The sequence below is a fragment of the Somniosus microcephalus genome, chromosome 11 (genome assembly GCF_052327205.1).
Source record: "Somniosus microcephalus isolate GS21.2 chromosome 11, FLI_Smic_1.0, whole genome shotgun sequence".
Taxonomy (NCBI): Eukaryota; Metazoa; Chordata; class Chondrichthyes; order Squaliformes; family Somniosidae; genus Somniosus; species Somniosus microcephalus.
In genome coordinates this window covers 46,727,217-46,747,382 of record NC_140997.1, presented here as the reverse complement: position 1 = coordinate 46,747,382, position 20,166 = coordinate 46,727,217, and the positions used below count along the sequence as shown (strand labels likewise).

At 40.7% G+C, this 20,166-nt stretch overlaps 1 protein-coding gene across 2 annotated transcripts in view; it reads right to left on the bottom strand.

The window, feature by feature from the left end:
* The window catches only part of txndc11 (thioredoxin domain containing 11), a 117,571-nt gene that overhangs the window by 980 nt on the left and 96,425 nt on the right, over positions 1 to 20,166 (bottom strand). For both annotated transcript variants that reach the window (XM_086000611.1, XM_086000612.1), the window contains 4 exons: positions 14,467 to 15,235; positions 11,628 to 11,773; positions 7,124 to 7,236; positions 5,278 to 5,358 (listed from right to left, as the gene is read on the bottom strand). In XM_086000611.1, coding sequence (XP_085856737.1) covers positions 5,278 to 5,358; positions 7,124 to 7,236; positions 11,628 to 11,773; positions 14,467 to 15,235 — 1,109 coding nt within the window. The remainder of the gene's footprint in view (positions 1 to 5,277; positions 5,359 to 7,123; positions 7,237 to 11,627; positions 11,774 to 14,466; positions 15,236 to 20,166) is intronic.

Genomic DNA, 20,166 nt, shown 5'->3' with positions numbered 1-20,166 from the left:
TTATTTCTCTATGTACAGGATATCGATAAAGGCAGCTATCTTCAATGAGAAGGAAACAATCAGTGTAGCATCAGGAGGGTATTTATCCAATTAAAGTTTCCAAGTTGGATAGATTAAAGAATTCTTAATCTTTGAAATTCACAAAACTACTCTCTCAAAACACTCAAGTTTAATTGATTATGACTATTGCCAAGACAATTCTACTAATTTTTACCTCCCTGAAAGTGCATTACGACTTGTGACAACACCGTTCCACAGGCAGCAGCAACCCTCTGGTACCTTAACAAATGGGCATTGTTTATGCATGAGCTTTGGCGATACGTATTGGCAGGCTACTCAACGAAGTTAAGAAATCACATCTGAGCCCCAATCCACCCACACGAAACACTTAGACATAGTCAGACATACTTTTCATCACAGGTCACTGGATACAGATCAGAAACCTTGGTTGATTTTTCTTCTTTGTTAAAGGCCCAGAGGCTAATTTTACCACCTTTAAAGCCAAGCTCAGCTTGGAATCCAATCTGGGACCTCTAGTCTGTGTGGTTTGCTGAGCGAATTGAGCCAGGAGGAGAGGGTTATAACAAAGGACAAACTCTTCCTTATGTCTGTTACTCCAGTAAGTTTCAAGAGAGGCTGAACCAGCTGATTTGGGATCGAGTTGGACAATTGTAAGATTGAAGTACTTTATTCTCATAAATTACAAAAGAAAACCGTGCTTCTAGGTAATTAGTCAACCATGTCAAACAGTAAAGCAAGCAATTTCAGAGCTACTTCCTCATTTAAGTCAGTCATAACGTTGATGCTTAAAAAAAGAGCCATTTAAGTGGTAATCAAGACTGCTCACATTACCATTTTCAATTCCTCCTACTTTCCTCCAGTTTCTAGTATCACTGTTCTCCAAATTTGGAGGCCAATTTAAAAAAAGATCAGTAGGTTTAATCTCTGTTAAAACATGAACTATCATGTAGAGTTGAACGTTTTACAATGATGTTAAAGCAACATTGTTTACTTGTAACCTTACTTTGAATTTAAAAAAAATAAAGATGGCCATTCCACTATTTTCATATCAATGATACTGGGGGTGAGGTTCAGATGTGCATCAACTCCATACTGAGAGCAAGGATCATCTTGCACAGGGTTGCAAAGCTTGGAGCTGATTTGTATTGTCCCAGGGCAAGTCAGGAAGTGCATGGTTTACATGCACTCAATTTGCAGTTTGCTGAACCTGGCTGTATTTTCAGGTTCAGCTCATTTCCATAACTTGTACAAATGCCATGATGAGAATGTGGGGAAAGAGAGGCAAACCTGCATCATTTTTCCACTTACAGGGAAGGGACATTTGAAAAGGAAACTAATGGGGAAGGAGAGAGCCTTGTCCCAGCTCTGGCTTCAGAGCACACATGCTTACTTTAATTTTCTTCCCATTCAGTCACACATTCACCAGCACCAAAGCATGCATTGAACAGTGAATCCATAGCAGTACTGCAAGCCAATGCTACATGCCACAAATTGTAACCAGGACATTTGTCACACTTTTCCTTCCCTGTTTCTATAGGTAGGGGAATCAAATTTGCTACTGTTAGGTTAGTTGCACAAATCACGTCGAGAGTAAATATAATTACAAATATTCTGATTCAAATTTCTTCATACAAATCTTTAATAATGTGCCCAAAACACAAGCTTGAATTGAGTATAACTCAAAAGTGCAAACTATTTCTCAAATCACACTTTCTCCACTCCTCTCCTGGGAATGTCAACTAGGTGGCAGCTACCCACTCTGGTATCTCACCCATGGGCCCATTATTCATTTGCAGTCTTTGAAAACAGAATGTTGGTGTCTGAAGGAGAAGAATGTTGACCAGGACACTAGAACTTCTGCACTGAATAAACTGCAAATACAAATGGGCCTGAAGAGGAGTCAAGCCTAGAATGTAAACTTTTTTTGTGCAGAGACCCAATTTGGATTAATTCAGTGGTAATGATAATGCAGCCTAACTCCATCCTCATCTGTGGCCCTCAGTAAATGTGCTGCTCCATCTATCTTGGCTGTTGCTGGACGCTACGATGCAAGTACAAAACAGAGGGCTGGATGGATAGAGTACTGTTGCCACCACCAAAAGCTAGTGAGTAATCCTGATGCTAATTTTGAATGCAAAATTCATTTTGACCATTTGCCAAATTGATTTTTTTTTAATCTGGACTCTTGGGTGTTAACCAACTCTGAAATGACTTCAGATTTTCTCTAAAAACATGTTTATCACAGAAACTCTATGCAAGTAATTAATGCAGTTACCAAAAAGCACACTAAATTAACGCCCTACTAAAAATAGGGTTCATGGAAAACTAACTTAAAAATGGGCATAAGACTGCAAATTTATTTTGCATTAACTTTCTCCAATAGCAATACCTAATTTGTGTTCGTGTATACTTCCTGGTGATCATTTTTAACTTTTGTAAGAGTTTCCACATTTTCCATTGGGAGAGAGAAAAAGAGATATTTATACACAAACAGACCATTCAGCCCAAATGGTCTATACCTGTGTTTATGCTCCACACGAGCCTCTTCCCATCCTACTTCATGCAACCCCATCTGCATATCCTTCTATCCCTTTCTCCCTCATGTAATTATCTAGCGTTTCCTTAAATCATCTATGCTATTCACCTCAACTATTCCATGTGGTAGCAAGTTCCACATTCTAATCACCCTCTGGGTAAAGAAGATTTTCCTGAATTCCTTATTGGATTTATTAGTGACTTATGGCCCCTAGCTTTGGTCTCACCCACAAGTGGAAGTATCTCCTCTACATCTATCCTATAAGACCTCTATTAGGTCATCCTGAAAAAAGAGCCCCAGCCTGTTCAGTCTTTCCTGACAGTTGTAACCTCTCAGTTCTGGCATTGTCCTTGTAAATCTTTTTTTCATCTTCTCCAGTGCCTCTATATCCTTTTTGTAATATGGAGACCAGAACTGTACACTGTACTCTTAAGTGTGGTCTAACGAAGGTTCTATACAAGTATAACACAACTTTCCTGCTTTCCAATTCTAGAAATGAACCCCAGTGCTTTGCTTGCATTTTTTATGGCCTTGTTAACTTGTGTTACTACTTTTAAATGATTTGTGAATGTGCACCCCAGATCCTTTTGCTCCTCTACCCCATTTACTCTTATTTTCTAAATTCTGAACGGTCCTATGGAAAAAAGTACATTATTTTATAAATTATGGATGGATGATAATCCTCAGGAAAGACATTATTGGCTGTGTATTGGGCTGAGTACATTACTTAACCTAGTGTCCCCTACGCTGCTGCAATCAAAATAGCATGCCTAACAATGTAGAAGAAAAGAGATCTAGTATGTCTTATCCTCCATTAGAGATAGGACAATTGCTATAGTATATAGACTGTGCTAGGCAGTAGAATGATTCCGCTCATTGGAGTGGAAGGGCATGATTCCTATACATCTTCCCTATTCAGAGTGGAAGGTGACAAGCAGAGGTCAGGCTCATGGGAGAGAAAAGTGGAGTACGAGTTAACTCAGAGTGCTCTTGTACAAGGTGGTGAACCCCCATTCACAAAGTACAATATACTTGAGAAACATTTCTTTAATAGGCTCTATTTAAATTAAACATTTCCTGAAACACATCTTTAGGCTACAAATAAACAGTAGGATGGAGCCCGAATATGCTTTGCCAATGAGGAGGAGGGTACTTGCTTGTGCCCACAACCCTCTGACAAAATTAACTACTTGTACCAGTGAAGAAGTGCTAGTAGGAGCCCAGATAATTCCCAACATGGAAAGAGAAAATTGTAGGGAAGAATCACCTGGGCTGTTCCATATCCTTTAATGGCTAGTTTTAAAGGGCCATTGGGAACCCGCTCATCCTCAGTCAGATTCAATGCAAGGGAGAAAAGGAAAGCGTGAGAGCCTATGGCTGGTGTTATTAGTGTGAGCATGCTTCTGTATTTTCAGTTTTTAAACAGCCTTTTGCTGGAAATATTCCACATAGTTTCAAGTGTGCAGTGCAATTTTTGGTTTAAAAAAAAATCAGCAATTTTCATCCAAATGTTGTCTATGCTGACTGTGCAGGGTGACACACAGATGGCCAAAGTTATACATAGCACATGATGCGTGCAGTTTGAACACTAGATGCTTTCTCTGACATACTTAGTGACTGAAAAAACCTCATGCTGAGTTTGCGTGTTCTGTCCAATTGTTAATTCTGTTTACTGTGCTGCAGACTTGCTGAGTGAATAGTCAAAAAGCCAATGTATTGCCTAATCTCTGAAATGCATAACTGGGAGACGAGATCATGCAACATAATACTGAGTACCACTGTTGGTACTTTAGAAATAAGTTTAGCTCCCCAGTGGTTTTCCTGTGCAGCTGGAACAGTACAATTACTATGTCACAGTACAACAGTAATTGTGCATCAGAAGTACTTGATTGGCTGGGAAGTGCTTTGGGATATCCTGAGGTTGTGAAAGGCGATGTATAAATGCAAGCTCTTACTTTCTTTGTCCCACTTAAATACGAAGGAGACTGAGAGCCAATGTAAAATACTTCAAACACAGAACAGTTAAAAAAAAACAAGCGACATGCTTTGAGTTTTTATGGTGGGTAAGGAATCTAGTTTAAAAAAGGTTAATGCTGAAGGCATCATCAGACAGGGCTAAATTGGTTTTGAGGCATTAGTGAGATGGATAGTGTGAATTAATAGCAGCATAAAATGCAATTAACTTGGTTGCAGTAGAAAACAGTCAAGCAACTCGCCAATTTAACTGGCTGCATTAACTCACCTTCCTTAACCATGTTGGTTCAACACTTCTTGGGGTCACTGAATTTTTTTTTTTTTAAAGGGAGACTGATGGCACCATGTTGCAGACCAACAGTGCACAAATGAACACCCCCACAGAGCAGTGGTACAGCCATTGTACCCACAATCCCCCTAACCACCGAGCCCCATTTTGAAACATAAACTGCATTTATATTGAGTCAAGTGCTGTAGTTTGGGCCTCTGGTTTCCAAGGCACAGCCAAGGTCTTTCTGATCTTGCACATTTATTTTAGGATTGCACAAGAGCTGGCGACACTAGCAGGGAGTGTCTTGCAATATGAAAGCAGCTCTAACGGTTCAAAATTTGATACGAGTTGACAAGCCATAAAAATGGTTGGTGTAGGAATCTCAAAATGTCAGGCTTTTACAGTTGGGAGTATTTATACAAAAAAAAAAGTAATGAGCCCGAATCAAAAAACATGTAGTTTATTCATGCCTTACCTGTTACTGGGGAAAAACAGAATAGTTGGAAATCGGTCAACCATATACTCCCAAGGAAGGTCATTTTTGGCAACATTGATTCTGAAAACACAAAGCAACTTTGTGAATGAGCTTTGTATCCTGTGACCAAAATCATGTTGTGAAAAGAGAATACTGTACCACAAAACAAATCAGGATCCATTTTTCTTCTGAATATAAATACAAATGCTCAAGTCAGTTGAAGAATTTAAATAACTTTGATGAACTCATTTGTAGTGACTGGAGACATTTGAAACTGTACAGTATGATGCATTTTACTAATTTACCGGAAGTTATTTTTGCATAACCCCTTGATAGCATGGATATAGCTGAAAGTGAGTGTTTTAAAGCTTTTAAGATTCTTTACAATTTGAAAAGAAAACATTTTGGAAACTTTTGGCAAGTTAGTTTAAGTTTTATTTCACTAATTACTGATATTCCGATTTTATATAAACCATAGTACATAGAAATTATTTAATTCACTTTTGAATTTACAAAAAGAGATTGTTAAATGATAATGTAGCCTTAAAAAGATGCATTGTCACCGTACTGGTTTCACAGAATAAATGTTCCTAGTACAGTTTGTTCTAAAAATAATGAATTGTTGCTATGCTAACTGATGTGTGGAGTTTTGCTGAGTAATCAAAATATAGTGCCAACTTCTGTACTTCTGGGAAGGGGAAGGGAAGTTGAATACTTAGGCAAGTTTTTGAAGTTCAAACATTTATTGCAGTAAATCAGTTTGAACGGGACTATTTTGACAGGATTACCAGACACTCATCAGTTTAGAAATGTAGTACAGAACCTGGAAAGATACAGTAACAGTCCCCTAAAACAAGGTACAAGAAAAACGGTTTGCATTTATAACGTGCCTGATTACATCTCTCAGCAATGTCTCAAAGCACTTCGTGTGCCATGAACCACTTTGCAGTGCAGCGATCGTTATATAGGCAAATGTGGCAGCTGTTCTGTTCACAGAAAGATCTCAGCACGAGCTGAATGACCATTTAATCAGTTGGAGCAGGGAGGAATGTTGAACAGAGCACTGGGAAAACACCCAGTGCCATTGGATCTTTACTGTCTACCCGAATGAGCAGACAGGTTTCCATTTACCATCTCATTTGAAGGACAGCATATCAGAGAATGCAGCACTCCCTCAATACTGCACTGGAGTGCCAGGCTAGTTTGCGTACTCAATCTCTGAAGTTGGACTTAAACCCACAGCCTTCTGGCTCCAGCGAGAGCCGACCTTACAGAATGACAATATTTGAAGAGAATTCTAACCTCTTTCCCCCCCATGCCCCCACTACAATAAAAAAAAGTTATCACCAATAATATTTCACCATAACTTCTTGAAATAAAATGGCACTTTTAAGATATAATTTTAGACATAAATGAGACATGGCCTTTTGGCTGCTCGACTAAAGGCCAAATTATAGAAGCCATCCAGCAAAACAGGGCAAGCACAATGGGTCTCATGGCCTTTTCTCATCCTCAGTACATAATATCTCAACATGAAGCTCACTAACCTGCCAAGAAACAGAACATCACAAAAAAACGAAATTTCAAGTTTGTGACATAAGCTTGTATAAAGCAAGATTTGATCCAAGTTTGGGATTACTTGCCTCACAAATGGTTTAAATATTTCATTAATCTTGATTTACTAGAATCATGCGATAGGACACTTTGAAAGCAGTGATGAGGCTGGAGTAGTTGTACAGGAATTCAGGTGGTTTTGTTTTTTGGGGGAGAGAGAAGGAAAAAAATAAAAAGCAGGGGAAGGGAAGATGTAAAAAGTTGTTTTGAAACAAATGCAAATATTTCTTACCTGGCTATTATGATTGCATCATTGACGTGGAAGAGGCGGGCAACCTGAATAAACACATGATTGAGAACAGTGCAAAATCCACACCACTGAGTGTAGTAGAAGAGCAAGACATTCTGCAACAGAAGAGTGTTGTACAAATAAGTCAATACAAGCCAAGACAATAGTGACCATTTTGTCTTGCACCTATTGCTATTTGTTTGGGCCGTGTGGGGGGGGGGGGGATGAAGGAGCTATTGTTTCCCCCAGTTGAATGTAGCCTTTTCACTAAATATAGCTATGCTTGTTTGACATACTATGCATTAAATAAAGGAACATGAGGGAAGGGGGTGGGGGGGGGGGGGGCGGGTGAAGACAAGATTTCTGCTGCTTGCATTTTCTTTTATAATTTTGCTACCAATAGCAAACATTTTGTGCCCCAAATACTTTTAGGAACATACGATAGAATGTTGTTGGATTTTATATGTAATTTTTATAGAGAGATAATTATTGTGTCACAATGTGACTTTTATCCAGGTACTTGTATTAATGACCTGTTAGCAGGACAAAGCAGCCCGCTTGATTGGTACCCCATCACCGGCGCACCGTGTCTGCAGTGTGCACCATCTACAAGATGCACTGCTGCAACTCGCCAAGGCTTCTTTGACAGCATCTCCAAAACCCACAACCTCTACCACTTAGAAGGACAAGGGCAGCAGGCACATGGGAACACCGCCACCTCCAAGTTCCCCTTCAAGTCCCACACCATCCTGACTTGGAAATATATCGCCGTTCCTTCATCGTCAGTGGGTCAAAATCCTGGAACTCTCTACCTAACAGCACTGTGGGAGTACCTTCACCACACGGACTGCAGCAGCTCAAGCAGGCAGCTCACCACCACCTTCTCAAGGGCAATTAGGGATGGGCAATAAATGCTGGCCTTGCCAGCAACGCCCACATCCCATGAATGAATAAAAAAAAGCAGCTGCTGTTGAAGCAACACCTTCAGAAAGAAGATTTTAAAAATTATTCTGTGAAAAAAGACTAAGGGGGAGAAATGGAGTATAGCCCAGTTTGGGGCGCCAGCCTCGCCAGCGCGCTAAAAGTAGCGCCCCGGAAACATTCGCGTCCCCGCACCGGAAATTGAGTTGTTGCGCTCCAAAGGGAAGCGCGGCGCTACTGGAGGCGCCCCGCATCCCTCTTGGGGCACTGTGAGTGAATATCGTGGCGCAACGTGCCACAGCACCACACGCTGCGGCACGTCACGCTGCGGTATTGCAGGCCTTCCTCCCCTTCTTAAAGGGGTGGGGCCTTGTGCAGCGCAATCTGGGGCCCAGCTGGGCCCCCGAGGATCGGGAGTGCAGGCAAAAGAGCCCAGCACCGAGGAGAAGTGCCGGGCTCTTGGAGCGCAGCCGGCACTCCGCGGGGGTTCAGGAGGCCGGGGACGGGAGCGCAGGCAGGTGCTGGCAGGCGGCCAACAAAAATGGCCACCCGCACCTCGCCTTTAATTTGCGCCTCCCCGGCCGCAGGTAGGCCCCCCATAACCGGTTGGACATAGCGTCCGATGGTAAATCAGGGGGCACTGCCAAATATCGCGGCCGGGGCGTCAGCGGGGCGCTGCGCACATTGATGACGTCATCGGCAGCGGCGCAGCGCTAACGGTTAGCGCCACCACTAACGTCCCACGGAATTTAGCGGGAGGCGTGGGCAGTGCCGCGCCCGGGCGCCAGTTGGCTTGCGACCCACTTAGCGCCCTCTTAAGGCGCTAACGGGTGGCGCAACTTACTGAATTTCTCCCCCTAACTGTTTAAGATGTATGGCTGCCAGATTTAAGTTAATTGTCAAATTTACTTTGGTGTTCCAGTAATATTTTGATTTACAGAGTCTTATCAGAATGTAAAAACAAACACTTTTTAAAGAAACAATGTAACTTTAGAAGATTTCAGAAAGGATAGTAGACCTGTGGAACAAGTTACTGGCTCAGGTGGTGAGTGCAGACTCTCTGCGTGCCCTCCAGAGAGCACTGGACCAGTTCCTCATTGGGAAGAAAATCACATCTTATAAAAGATAGGTAACATACCAGGTGGTATTTACATGGTCTCCTGGACTAGTTTCGATCATCTAAGGGGGTTGGAAAGGAATTTACAAGGCTTTTAGTTACACCAATCGGCCAAAAAAAACTACAGAGCCATGGGCCCCAACCTTTCCAAAATTACATTACCAAGTTTATGCTTTTCAAACATGCAGTTTTAAAATATTTCCATTCAATAAAATATCTATCTCCCCAATCCCTTTTTCACAATCACTACAAACAGTGCTTCAGCTTGTAAAGACGAAGGTTACAGGATATTTTAAAAAGAGTGGCTGAACCATCAAGGTTTCAAACAAGGAGTATTGAGATAAAAAGGAGACTACTTAAAAGTTCAGCTTTTGATGGAGACATTTTTCCAGGGTGACCCATCATGGCAAAATGCATTAGTTCCTGAAAGGATACCACAGAAAATAATCTCAGACATAGAAGACTTGTACTGTTTTGTACTGATGTCTACAATGATTGTGCATGCAAAATGCAGACCGACAGGAACCACAACCATCACCACTAATGAAGCAAACATCAAAGCAATAAAGTTTTAAATACATGTCACTTTAAAGGGGAAATATTCTGTGAATAAAATTGGTGGATTCATGCACCATTAAATAGGAACTTCAGAAGGCGTACCACTCTTCCAGTCATCATAATCTACAAAGATAACAGGTCTTTAGGGGATCTATAGTTATGTCTTCTAAAAAGAGAACCGGATTAAAACAGTAACCATTCGACATCGACTTGCTGCAGGTACAGAACATTTGAACAAAATATTGTTTGTTTTCCCAAATCCAACAACAAATAAAAAAGCCAGAGAAGTACTGCCTACATGACATCTGAATTAAAATATTAGTCAATTTTAGAGGAGCATTCTTAGCGTCAGTTTACAAAAAAGCAGACTATACTCAAAAAAATTGCCACATGAATCTACACTTAATAAAACACAATTGGTACACTTATCTGCTCCTTTTAGTTATTATTTGTCCCTGCACTTCATGCTTTAAAACAACTGCTCAGAGCCAGACTTGTGCAGTCCTGCTCCACTGAATGAGGAATCTTGCCACAGCCCTCATTACTCATTTGCATCACTCAAGAGGAATTTCACATGAAGCCTGTTCTGCAGCTGTCTTTTACTAGAAACTTTAAAGAACAAAAGGATGAACAAAGGGGAATAGAGGTTGTAGTAGCTGCACAAATATATTTGTTTGTAAAACTATCATTTTGCAACAATTCAGATTTAACTTTGATTGTATGCACAACAATAATAGATCAGTAGGTTCAATTCCTGGTACGTGTTAAGTCAGCTATCAGTTAGGGTGCAGCAACAGGTTTCAGCAGCCTTGTGTTAGGGAACAAAAAAAAACCTGCCAGGGTTTGCTGCTCCCACATGTGACCAATTCTGGAAAGTTTGGGTGTGTAGAGTCAGGCGAGAACAAGATTAAGCTCAAATGTGATGACGGGTATGGTTGAATAGCTTGGGAACACAAATCATCTGCCAGCATCTATGGAACTGTTACACAGCAATTATTCCTCCTTTAAAAGGAGGAGGGGAGGAAATCATAGAATCCTCTGACTCAGATTTCAGTTTGATTACTCACCTGGTTTAAGAAATAAATATAACTCTCAATGGATTAGCTGGTAAATGCATCACATGGTTTGATAATGGCCTACAGAGTGGAAGATCTAAAACTGAATTTTGTGCGCCAAGTTCCTGAATCTAGCCAAATGGGCATGAAGGCTAGTCTCAGTATCCTTGGATGGAGGGTGGCGGGGGGGGGGAAAAAATCCAAATAGGTAGCCAGGGCTCCTGCTCCCATTGCTCTCCGGTGGCAGTGTAGGCATTGGACAGAGTGAAGACTGGACTCCGAACTTGACTACTATGGTCAAATATACCCCTTGCCTCTCCCAACACACTGTGTCTAGGCTCATACATGCAAAACAGCATTTCAGGAAAGGAAGCAGAAGGCTGCCAGCGCCTGCAGAACCATATACCATTGTGCATCACCGTCTTCAACAGAGGAGGAAAGTAGTTTTGTCATGAGTTTTTAAAACTACTTTATTGTACTATTTGCCAAACTGTAAGGTTTCCTCCAATTTTCACAATTGTTCAGGAAATGGCTCTCTGTGATATTGGGCCCCATTTCCATTCATGTTAGATGTGAGCCTGGAATACTGAGCAAAATAGCAGTATAAACACAAAATCAGCATAAAACCTGAATTAATTTTGCTGAGCAGCACCTAGTTTACACAGGCATGGCGTCCCAAGAACTAGCTTATGTATTTTATATGGAAATGGGAATCACCCTTTGGAAATACAGTACATAATCTTTCAAACTAACCATCACAGTAACCAGAATGTACTATGGCATTTTCAGTAGAACATATGGGCTGTTACCCAAACATGAAAATTGAGATAAGCAGCAACAGAAATTAGAGGTTCACCTTTTCAGGGTCCAGTACTATGCGGTCAAATGTCTGGGTCGTTACTTCGGCAATTAAATATTCTTCCTGAGCTTGAGACTTGGTTCCAGCAATAAGATGCCGATTTAATGGACTGTATGTCCTACTGTAATTTTTTATAATGCTTTCTGCAACAGGAAAAATTACATTGAAGTAAAATTTTAATACATTTCTGACCTGTACATGTTGCAGACTAAATACAACTTATGTTCTATGACTTTCAGTTTTGATAGACTTCAATTTAAAATTCACAATTCAGAAGGCAGGACAATAGAGAGAGAGAGAGAGAGAAAGAGAGAGAGAGAGAATGTTAGCATCCCAGAACCTGGGATGAAGAGAGTCTGGACTCGAGTGAAAAAAAGCTTGTGTAGTCTCACTTAAAGTCCACAGCACAAACACTTGCACAATTTGTCACTAAACTAACAATCTCACTCAATCTATAGTTTATTACAATGAATCTCATGTGAGAAAGTCCATAATAGAAGGGTTGTGTGTAAAAATGGGAACAATCAATAGGGCGTGTTCTTTTAAGGACAAGGTTAATTATTGAAACAAAAGTAGAGGGAGATTTAGTCTGCATTTGGGTATACTTAATGCAAACACTAGTGGCCCAAAATGGTAGAGTTCCACTGCCCAGCATGGACATTCCACGCTTTGGCAAACACAAAAAAAACCTAATCTAATTATGAAGGGGTACACGTTATAAAACAAATTGCTCTTCATTCTATTGGGTATTTTAATTGATCATCATACAACAATATAATGTGCAGTAGTTTAGAACACTGGTGATTTTGCTTAAGGATGGCCTAGTGGAGTAGCACATTCTACCACAATGAAATGGAGTGGTAGTATATGGGTACATGCTCATAATTCCCCAAACGACTTGACCAAATTTTTAAAAATGACTTGCATTTATATAGCTTATTTCACTATCTCAAGACGTCCCAAAGCGCTTTACAGCCGATGAAGTTATTTTTTTTTGAAGAGTAGTCACTGTTGTAATGTAGGAAACTCGGCAGCCAAAGTGCGCACAGCAAAGTCCCACAAACAGCAGTGTGATAATGACCAGATAATTCTGTTTTAGTGATGTTGGTTGAGGGATAAATATTGGCCACGACACCAGGGAGCTCTCTCCTACTCTTCTTCGAATAGTGCCATGGGATCTTTTATGTCCACCTGTTTAACGTCTCATCCGAAAGACAGATATTCAATATTCCTATGCGAGTCTTGACACGAAGTGTTGGTTGGCCATTCAAACACAGGGGACAATGCAGTTGAGCCAGATGCTATCTTCACCTGGAGTCCACACATGTGTACTTCGTAAAGAGGTCGCAATCGAGTGGGAAATAACATTAAAACATTGGCCTTTTGCTTGTAGCGGCCCACAAAATCCAAATACGAAATAACCAGAAGTCCAAATAGTTCACCTTTGATTATATGTGAAGTTGCAGACCCATTCATCCCTAACATGCAACATTTTTATGACTCCAATGACAGTATCAATCTTGTTCCCAGAGAGAATGTTTCTTTAATTTTTAAAAAGTGATGTGAATCTGAAGTAACTCTGATCCTAAAATATTCCAACACATTATCCCTATTTATCACAAACTTTTAATTTCTCAATGGACAATTGAAAATTGAAGACACATCGATGACAAAAATTAAGCATTTTTGTCTAAAATTTAGCTTGGTCTTTTTAACTCCGTTATTGTAATCATATCCCATCTTACTTTGATACAATTGTTGCAACAATTGGTTGTTCTGTGTGAGACTGATGTTGGTAAAGGGGGAGCACAAGACAAGATATTCAATTCAAAATCTTTTGGGATTTGATCAAAACACATAATTGTTAAATTCAAACTGCCAAATCGATTAATTAAATTTACTTGGTCTTGATCATTTTTGAAGAGATTCATCAATTTGTCTTTTTCACATCAGTGTAGGCTTTGAAGATGAGTCAAGCCAGATAGCTTATTTGGACGGTTGAAAAAGCGCAAGATATGCTGTGCAAGGATATTACTGGCATCATAATTTAGACTCGAAAGAAGAACATCCTCACCAAGAGGATCAGCTGCAGTGTGATCCAAGTGTGCAAGTGGTGGAAAAGAAATATATTTTTTGGAAATTAGAAAAGATTTCAACTGAGGCTGAGCTGTGGTATGGGTTCCAATTGAGCAAGAGAAAGGCAAGAACAATCATACAGGATTGAGCCTTATTTTCTCTCGTAGATACAGAAATACAGGCTTAAACAGAGTCATTGTCCCCTTGTAGAAATCCTTGCAATCCAGGATCAGCTGTGCTGCAAATCTGCATTACTACAATTTAAAACACCCATTTAACTTTGTAGGTGGTTAACTCGGGGACGAAGCATGAAGCCAGGGATAAAAGTAAGTAGTTGATTTCCTGAATAGCAAGGTTATTGAATAAGAGGGACAAACATTTGAATACATAATCCTGAAGTGGTCATGGCAGATGGGTAGCTCAATTGTATCTAGATGAAGAGATAAAGCATGTACATATTTTCAAAGTTGCAAGGAAAATTCAGCACACAAGTTAATTTCGAAACAAATTTAAACCCATGATTTCGGAAGTTGAATGGTGGATTATGTCTATTACACTGAATTGCCCTTCAAATTCATTTCAGCTTCACGAAGCTGATCTTTCTTGACCAAACTTATGAAAGTTAAACTTAAATGAAGCAGCAAAAGAACTTGAACTGGAGTCTGTAAATTGATTCAAATCAACACTATAAAAGCATACAGAGTATTATAGATCACCAAAATTTCAGCTACATTCAATATACATTTTCATAGGTACCTACCAATAGAAGATTTATCAAGGATCTGCTTTTGGTCAAGGACATAATGAACTTCATGCCATAGATCAACAATTGTAGCAAATTCTTGCACCTGTGCAGATTCATTGGCTCCTAATCTAGTGGCAAATCTCCAGTGCAAGTTTGAATCCAACATGTAAAAATTTAGAGTTTTATTAGTATTACAGCTCAGTCCTGTAATGCGGATTTGACTATGGTCGAGAGCCGACGCTCTGTCCTCAATGTGAGGAAAAGAACTGTGGGAAATCACCCCACTCTTGTGCTCTACGTTGGAAAACAGTTCTGAAGGGGTAAGAGCATTAATTTGTTCAGACTTTAATGAACTGCTGAATGTCCTGCAGCAAGCAGTGTAGTAGTTGAAAGGGCTGTAATAGCTCAAGAAATTGCTACATTCTACAGTGTTTGATTGCAAGTGGAAAAATGTTTGTTCTCTGAGGTAGAATGAATCCAGCGCTGCCTCCATCTCCATGAAGTTGCACTCTGGAATGTGGACCACGCTTGGTCGAATTCCAACAGTCTGATTAATGCACAACTCACAGATGTTGTGAGTTTGGGCTATAGAATGCCACTGTGGAAGCACTACTGTGTTACAACAAGATTTCCTAGTCTGGAAGAAAGGTTCCACTGCACGTGGAGAGGAATCTGAGGATTGATCTTCCCGGCCAGCCGGCTCGGTCTCTTCCATGTACTGTAGTACATGTTGAATGGTCTTGCTGTTGTTACAGTTGTGATATTTAAGAGCAACTTCAGTTATCTGAGCAAAGAGAAAGGGGGAAAAAAAATCAGTCGCATATTTCACAGTAATGATCATGATAGTGCTGTGTCATTGAGCATTGGCCACCAATATGTAACTTGTAAGGCTCGATTCCCCCACCCCATTAAGTTTCCAGTCCAAGCACCAAGTGGCACCAGAATTTGAGTCTATCTACAGGAAGAGGCATCTTCACCAGTCCACTCCAGGAAGCCAACCAGGGGTGACCCTCAAAGTGGTAATATAGAAGAGAGAGATCAATATTACACTTCTTTCAAACCCTGGAAGCAAACTTAATTGAACAGGTGAATATATTTTGCAATTCAGCCTCTGCTTGTTAAACTCAATTCAGCCAGATTTAACATTTTACCATAATTTATAAACACGTTCTTTGTTATGCATCATATGGACACATTAGTATATTTTGTTAAAATGATTTAAGTCAATACTGAATGACCTCCCAATGGCTCAGTGGGCAAATGCATGACCTGATACAGTATGTGGCCCATACAGACCAGGAAGTTCTGGTCTGAGCTGGTTTAGCTGATCTCAAACAGGGCAGCGGCAGAAGTGCTACATATGGGTTTGGCATCCTGGGCTTGTTAAAGTAATGCAATAAGTCAGCCAGAGTACCCCTTCCTGATCCATCAAGTGATCACGGCTTTAAAAACGGATAGTTGCTGGGAAGGCAGAATAGAGACCAGGTGCGATGTACCCCCCAGATTGCAGTAGCCTACCAACATTCACCATGACGAACTAGTCTTGAATAATGGCCATTTGGATGAGGTTATGGAGGGCTGCAGCAACCATGGATGCAAAGTCAGCATGAGATCTAGGAGAAACTTTTTTGGGGGGGGGGGGGGGGGGGGGCGGCGGCAGAGAAGGAACACAAGATTGGTATAGTTGTTCAAAATTTCCCATTTTTGAAAGGAGTCATTGTGCCCTACTGCACAATGTTGGGTTATGTTTTATCAAAATCCTGGTGGTAGCAACGAGCAAGTCACTGCTTGGATTGTGATCCTCAACCAAAAGTTGAGAGATTACAGTAACTCTGGCTTAACAGAATAATTTTAAAAAGACTGTACAGAGCTACTGCCTACAAAATAATTTCCACATTACATATCCATCCAAAACAACATTTCCTTTGTTGGTAATAAAGATGATTTATAGATCATAGTTGAAGCTGTATTCCTGCATACTGGGCTTCAACACATTTACTTTTTAACAGTAACTGGAAACAGCTTTATTTGTGGTTTGAGTTATTCAGCTGATCATGCAAGCCAGAAACGTATGGACAGCCAAACATCAATTCCAACTGCAGCAACACACAATACCAAACTGAAGACAATGTCAATAGAATTAGAAAAAGGTGATAATGGAATAACTCAAATCGACAAAATGGTTGGATTTTGAAGACACATTTTAAAAATGCAACATGATTTTACAAACTGGAAATCTGAGAAGTGGGGAGAAAAATCAGGATAGTAGAGAGATAGATGCCAAAGATGTAGAATTTTTTTTATTTTTTAAACAAAATATATATATTTCTCTTGCTGTGCACGCTCCATAATGGATACTGGCAAAATTATTTTGTTGATAAATAAATTTGACAGTAGTTCATCCTGTACTCAGTGCTTTAATGACAACGTTTTCAGTCGTCAGAATCAGCAGGGGATGTACTGGGCAAACAGCATTTCACCAGTAAGTAACTTACTGCAAATGGGGTTCACTGTTTCAATCTGGACTAAGCTAACTCTGCAACAAAGAATAAGGATGCACATTTCAACTTGTAGGAGACTGTCTGCTTATGGAAAGGGTCATCAACCCATTTACAAGAAACTCTCTTTTAACCGGCACCTAAATAACCGGAAATCTCGGTTAACCGGCAAAATTCAGGAGTAGGTTCAGGTAAGTTTTACTTCATATTAGTGGCAGTTCCTGGATCTGTGGCTGTGTAACTGGGGTTCGTGCACTTGTTGCTAAGCAACAGGGACGCTTGGTCTGTGGCTGGAGTTTCTGCACATGTTGCTAAGCGACAGGGAAGCCCTGATTTGTTGCTGTGTACGGAGCTCTCGTACCTTTTAACTATACCTCTCTGTAATCCGGACTTTTTGATAAACCGGCACCACGCCGGTCCTGTTGGTGCCGGATAATAAAGAGTTTCCTGTACATGACAAAAAAGGTGTATGGAGGGTTGGGGGGAGCCCAAATTGTAACAAATTAAGTACATTCTCCTAGATACACTGTCCATTTGAAAGTTGGATCTAAAAGCCACGCACATTCATGTTGCTTCTCATTGCAGTCTTTTATGCAGTTAAGACTTTCACTTGGAGAGCACGGATCACTGACAAAGAGTATCCCCTTTCAACATGTTCATTCTCAGAGTGGATGGGATTGTTGACCACATCGGTTTATTGAAATTCAGTCTGCGGAGTATTTTGTTTCAGAAAATACTCGGCAGAGAGTTACTACCTAGTAGGCACACTGCAAAGCAGTCTCTTGTTCTGTGTAATGCCAGCACATTCATTCACTCTTGCAAGAGATATATCTATGAATTTGAGTATTTAAACCATCATATACCATATTAAATGTATATAACATCTTGCAGTAACATCCCTTTAATATTAAAAGCATCACCTTTAGGAAACTGGGTGCTGAACTAGATTAGACAATCTCCTTTAACCCCAGACAAGTTCAAATCCAGGTCAGATTAATAAAGGATAAAAGTCTCTGTTTGCCTGTAAGGGTCCTATGTTAAACGAGTTTGGGCAGTTTTTAATACAGTTCCAATAGGCATGTACCCATAACCCAAATGCTCTTAATTTAACAACCTCACTCACCACAGGAAGGCTGAGGTAGGAAATGAAAAGAGTAGAGGAAGTTTTACTCTGCATCTCACTGTGCAACCCCAGCCTGCGAGTGCTTGATGTGTACACTATGTGCCCAAAAACAGGAAATGTTCTATTGCTCAGCACCAACATCACTCACCTTGAAGAGCCCCAAAAAAGTTTAAGTTATGAAATTTGCTTAAGCCAACAATTCTGAAGTAGGATTGTGCTAAGCTTTTGGTATACTTGAGGTCAACCATTTCCTCTCGTTGCATGCATTACGTAAATGAGGCTCTACTGGAGGAAGCAAAGAATGGCATGCTTTTCCAATAGCAAAATACTGCGGATGCTGGAAATCTGAAACAACAGAAAACGCTGGAAATATTCAGCAGGCCAGGCAGCATCCGTGGAGAGAGAAACAGAGTTAACGTTTCAGGTCGAAGACCTTTTGTCAGAACTGGAAAAAAGCAGGAAATGGAACAAATTTTAAAGCAAGTTTAGGGGCTGGGAAATGGGGAGGGGATGAAAGAACAAAAGGGAAGGTCTGTGATAGGGTGGAAGGCAGGAGAAGTAAAGAGACATTAAGAGATATTCAAGGCAGGAGGAGATGGTAATGGGACAGGTTAAGAAACAAAGGATGGCTCTAGATGAAGTGTAAATTGCGCTGGCAGAATGAAGGACAGCTGCCATGTGGGAGGGAAGAAAAAAAGGCACAAACAAAAAGTGTGGATAAAAAAATATATGTGATAGGGGCCGAGGTTATGATCTGAAATTGTTGAACTCTATGTTGAGTCCAGAGGGCTGTAGAGTGCCTAATCGAAAGATGAGGTGCTGTTCCTCGAGCTTACGCTGAGCTTCCATGGAACAATGCAAGAGGCCGAGGACGGTGAGGTCTGAGTGGGAGTGGAGCGGTGACTTAAAGTGACAGGCGACCGGGAGCTCAGGGTCCCCCTTATGGGCTGAACAGAGATGTTCCGCAAAGCGGTCACCCAATCTGCGTTTGGTCTCCCCAATGTAGAGGAGACCACATAGTGAGCAGTGAATACAGTATACTAAATTGCAAGAAGTACAAGTAAATCACTGTTTCACCTGGAAGGGGTGTTTGAGACCCTGGACAGTGGGACGGGGGGGAGGTATAAGAGCATGTGTTACATCTCCTGCGCTTGCACGGGAAGGTGCCGGGCGAAGGGGAAGGGGTGCTGGGGGTGTTAGAGGAGTGGACTAGGGTGTCGCGGAGGGAGCGGTCCCTACGGAATGCTGAAAGGGGAGGTGAGGGAATGATGCGTTTGGTGGTGGGATCACGTTGTAGGTGGCGGAAGATGATCCGTTGAATGTGGAGCTTTTGCAGCTTTAGATTTTATAAGAATAGCAAAAGGAGATATTCTTCAACCTTGCAACAAAGTCTGCTTCCAATTTTTGGAATCATACAAAATGCACCGTTTTAAAATGCTGAGAAATCCTCAACAATTCTTCAGCTAAAAAGTTATCTCTTGCAAAGAGCCATTTTTCTATGCATATGCTGTTGTTATAAATAACAGACAGCTAACTTTTTGTAAACCATGGCATATAAAAGTCAAGTTGAATCATTTCCTGATAATTTTCTCTTTAAAAACCTGTTCAACAAAATCCTTCACAGCTCCCTTTTCACATACCAGATGTAGAATATACAAAACATTTGTTTTCTTTACATTTTTGGAACCAAGGATAGATTGAGCATCAAGCAAAAGAACAAGTAATTTAAAATGATCACTTTTAGGCCACTGGATACTGGTTCAAATCCACCGAGTGACTGGACATTGACAGTTTCTGCCAATGGTGCACTGTGCCGATCTGGCCGGGATTACGGAATAGATTTTCTGGACATTACTCTACATTTAATTTTTGAGCTCTGAATTATAGTGGCTAGCATAGATACTGGGCCCAAATGTTCTGGATTGCCAATATTAGAACTAGAGATAGTATTCAATCTGGCTTACAGGAGAGGAAAATGGTGTAAAATCGTAAAGACGCACAGCACTGTTGCAGAGTTGAGACTACTGTGGAGCAGAGGTGTGGTCATTAACAATTGATGACTTCAGGGACAGGTGAAGCGGAGAGAGAGAGATA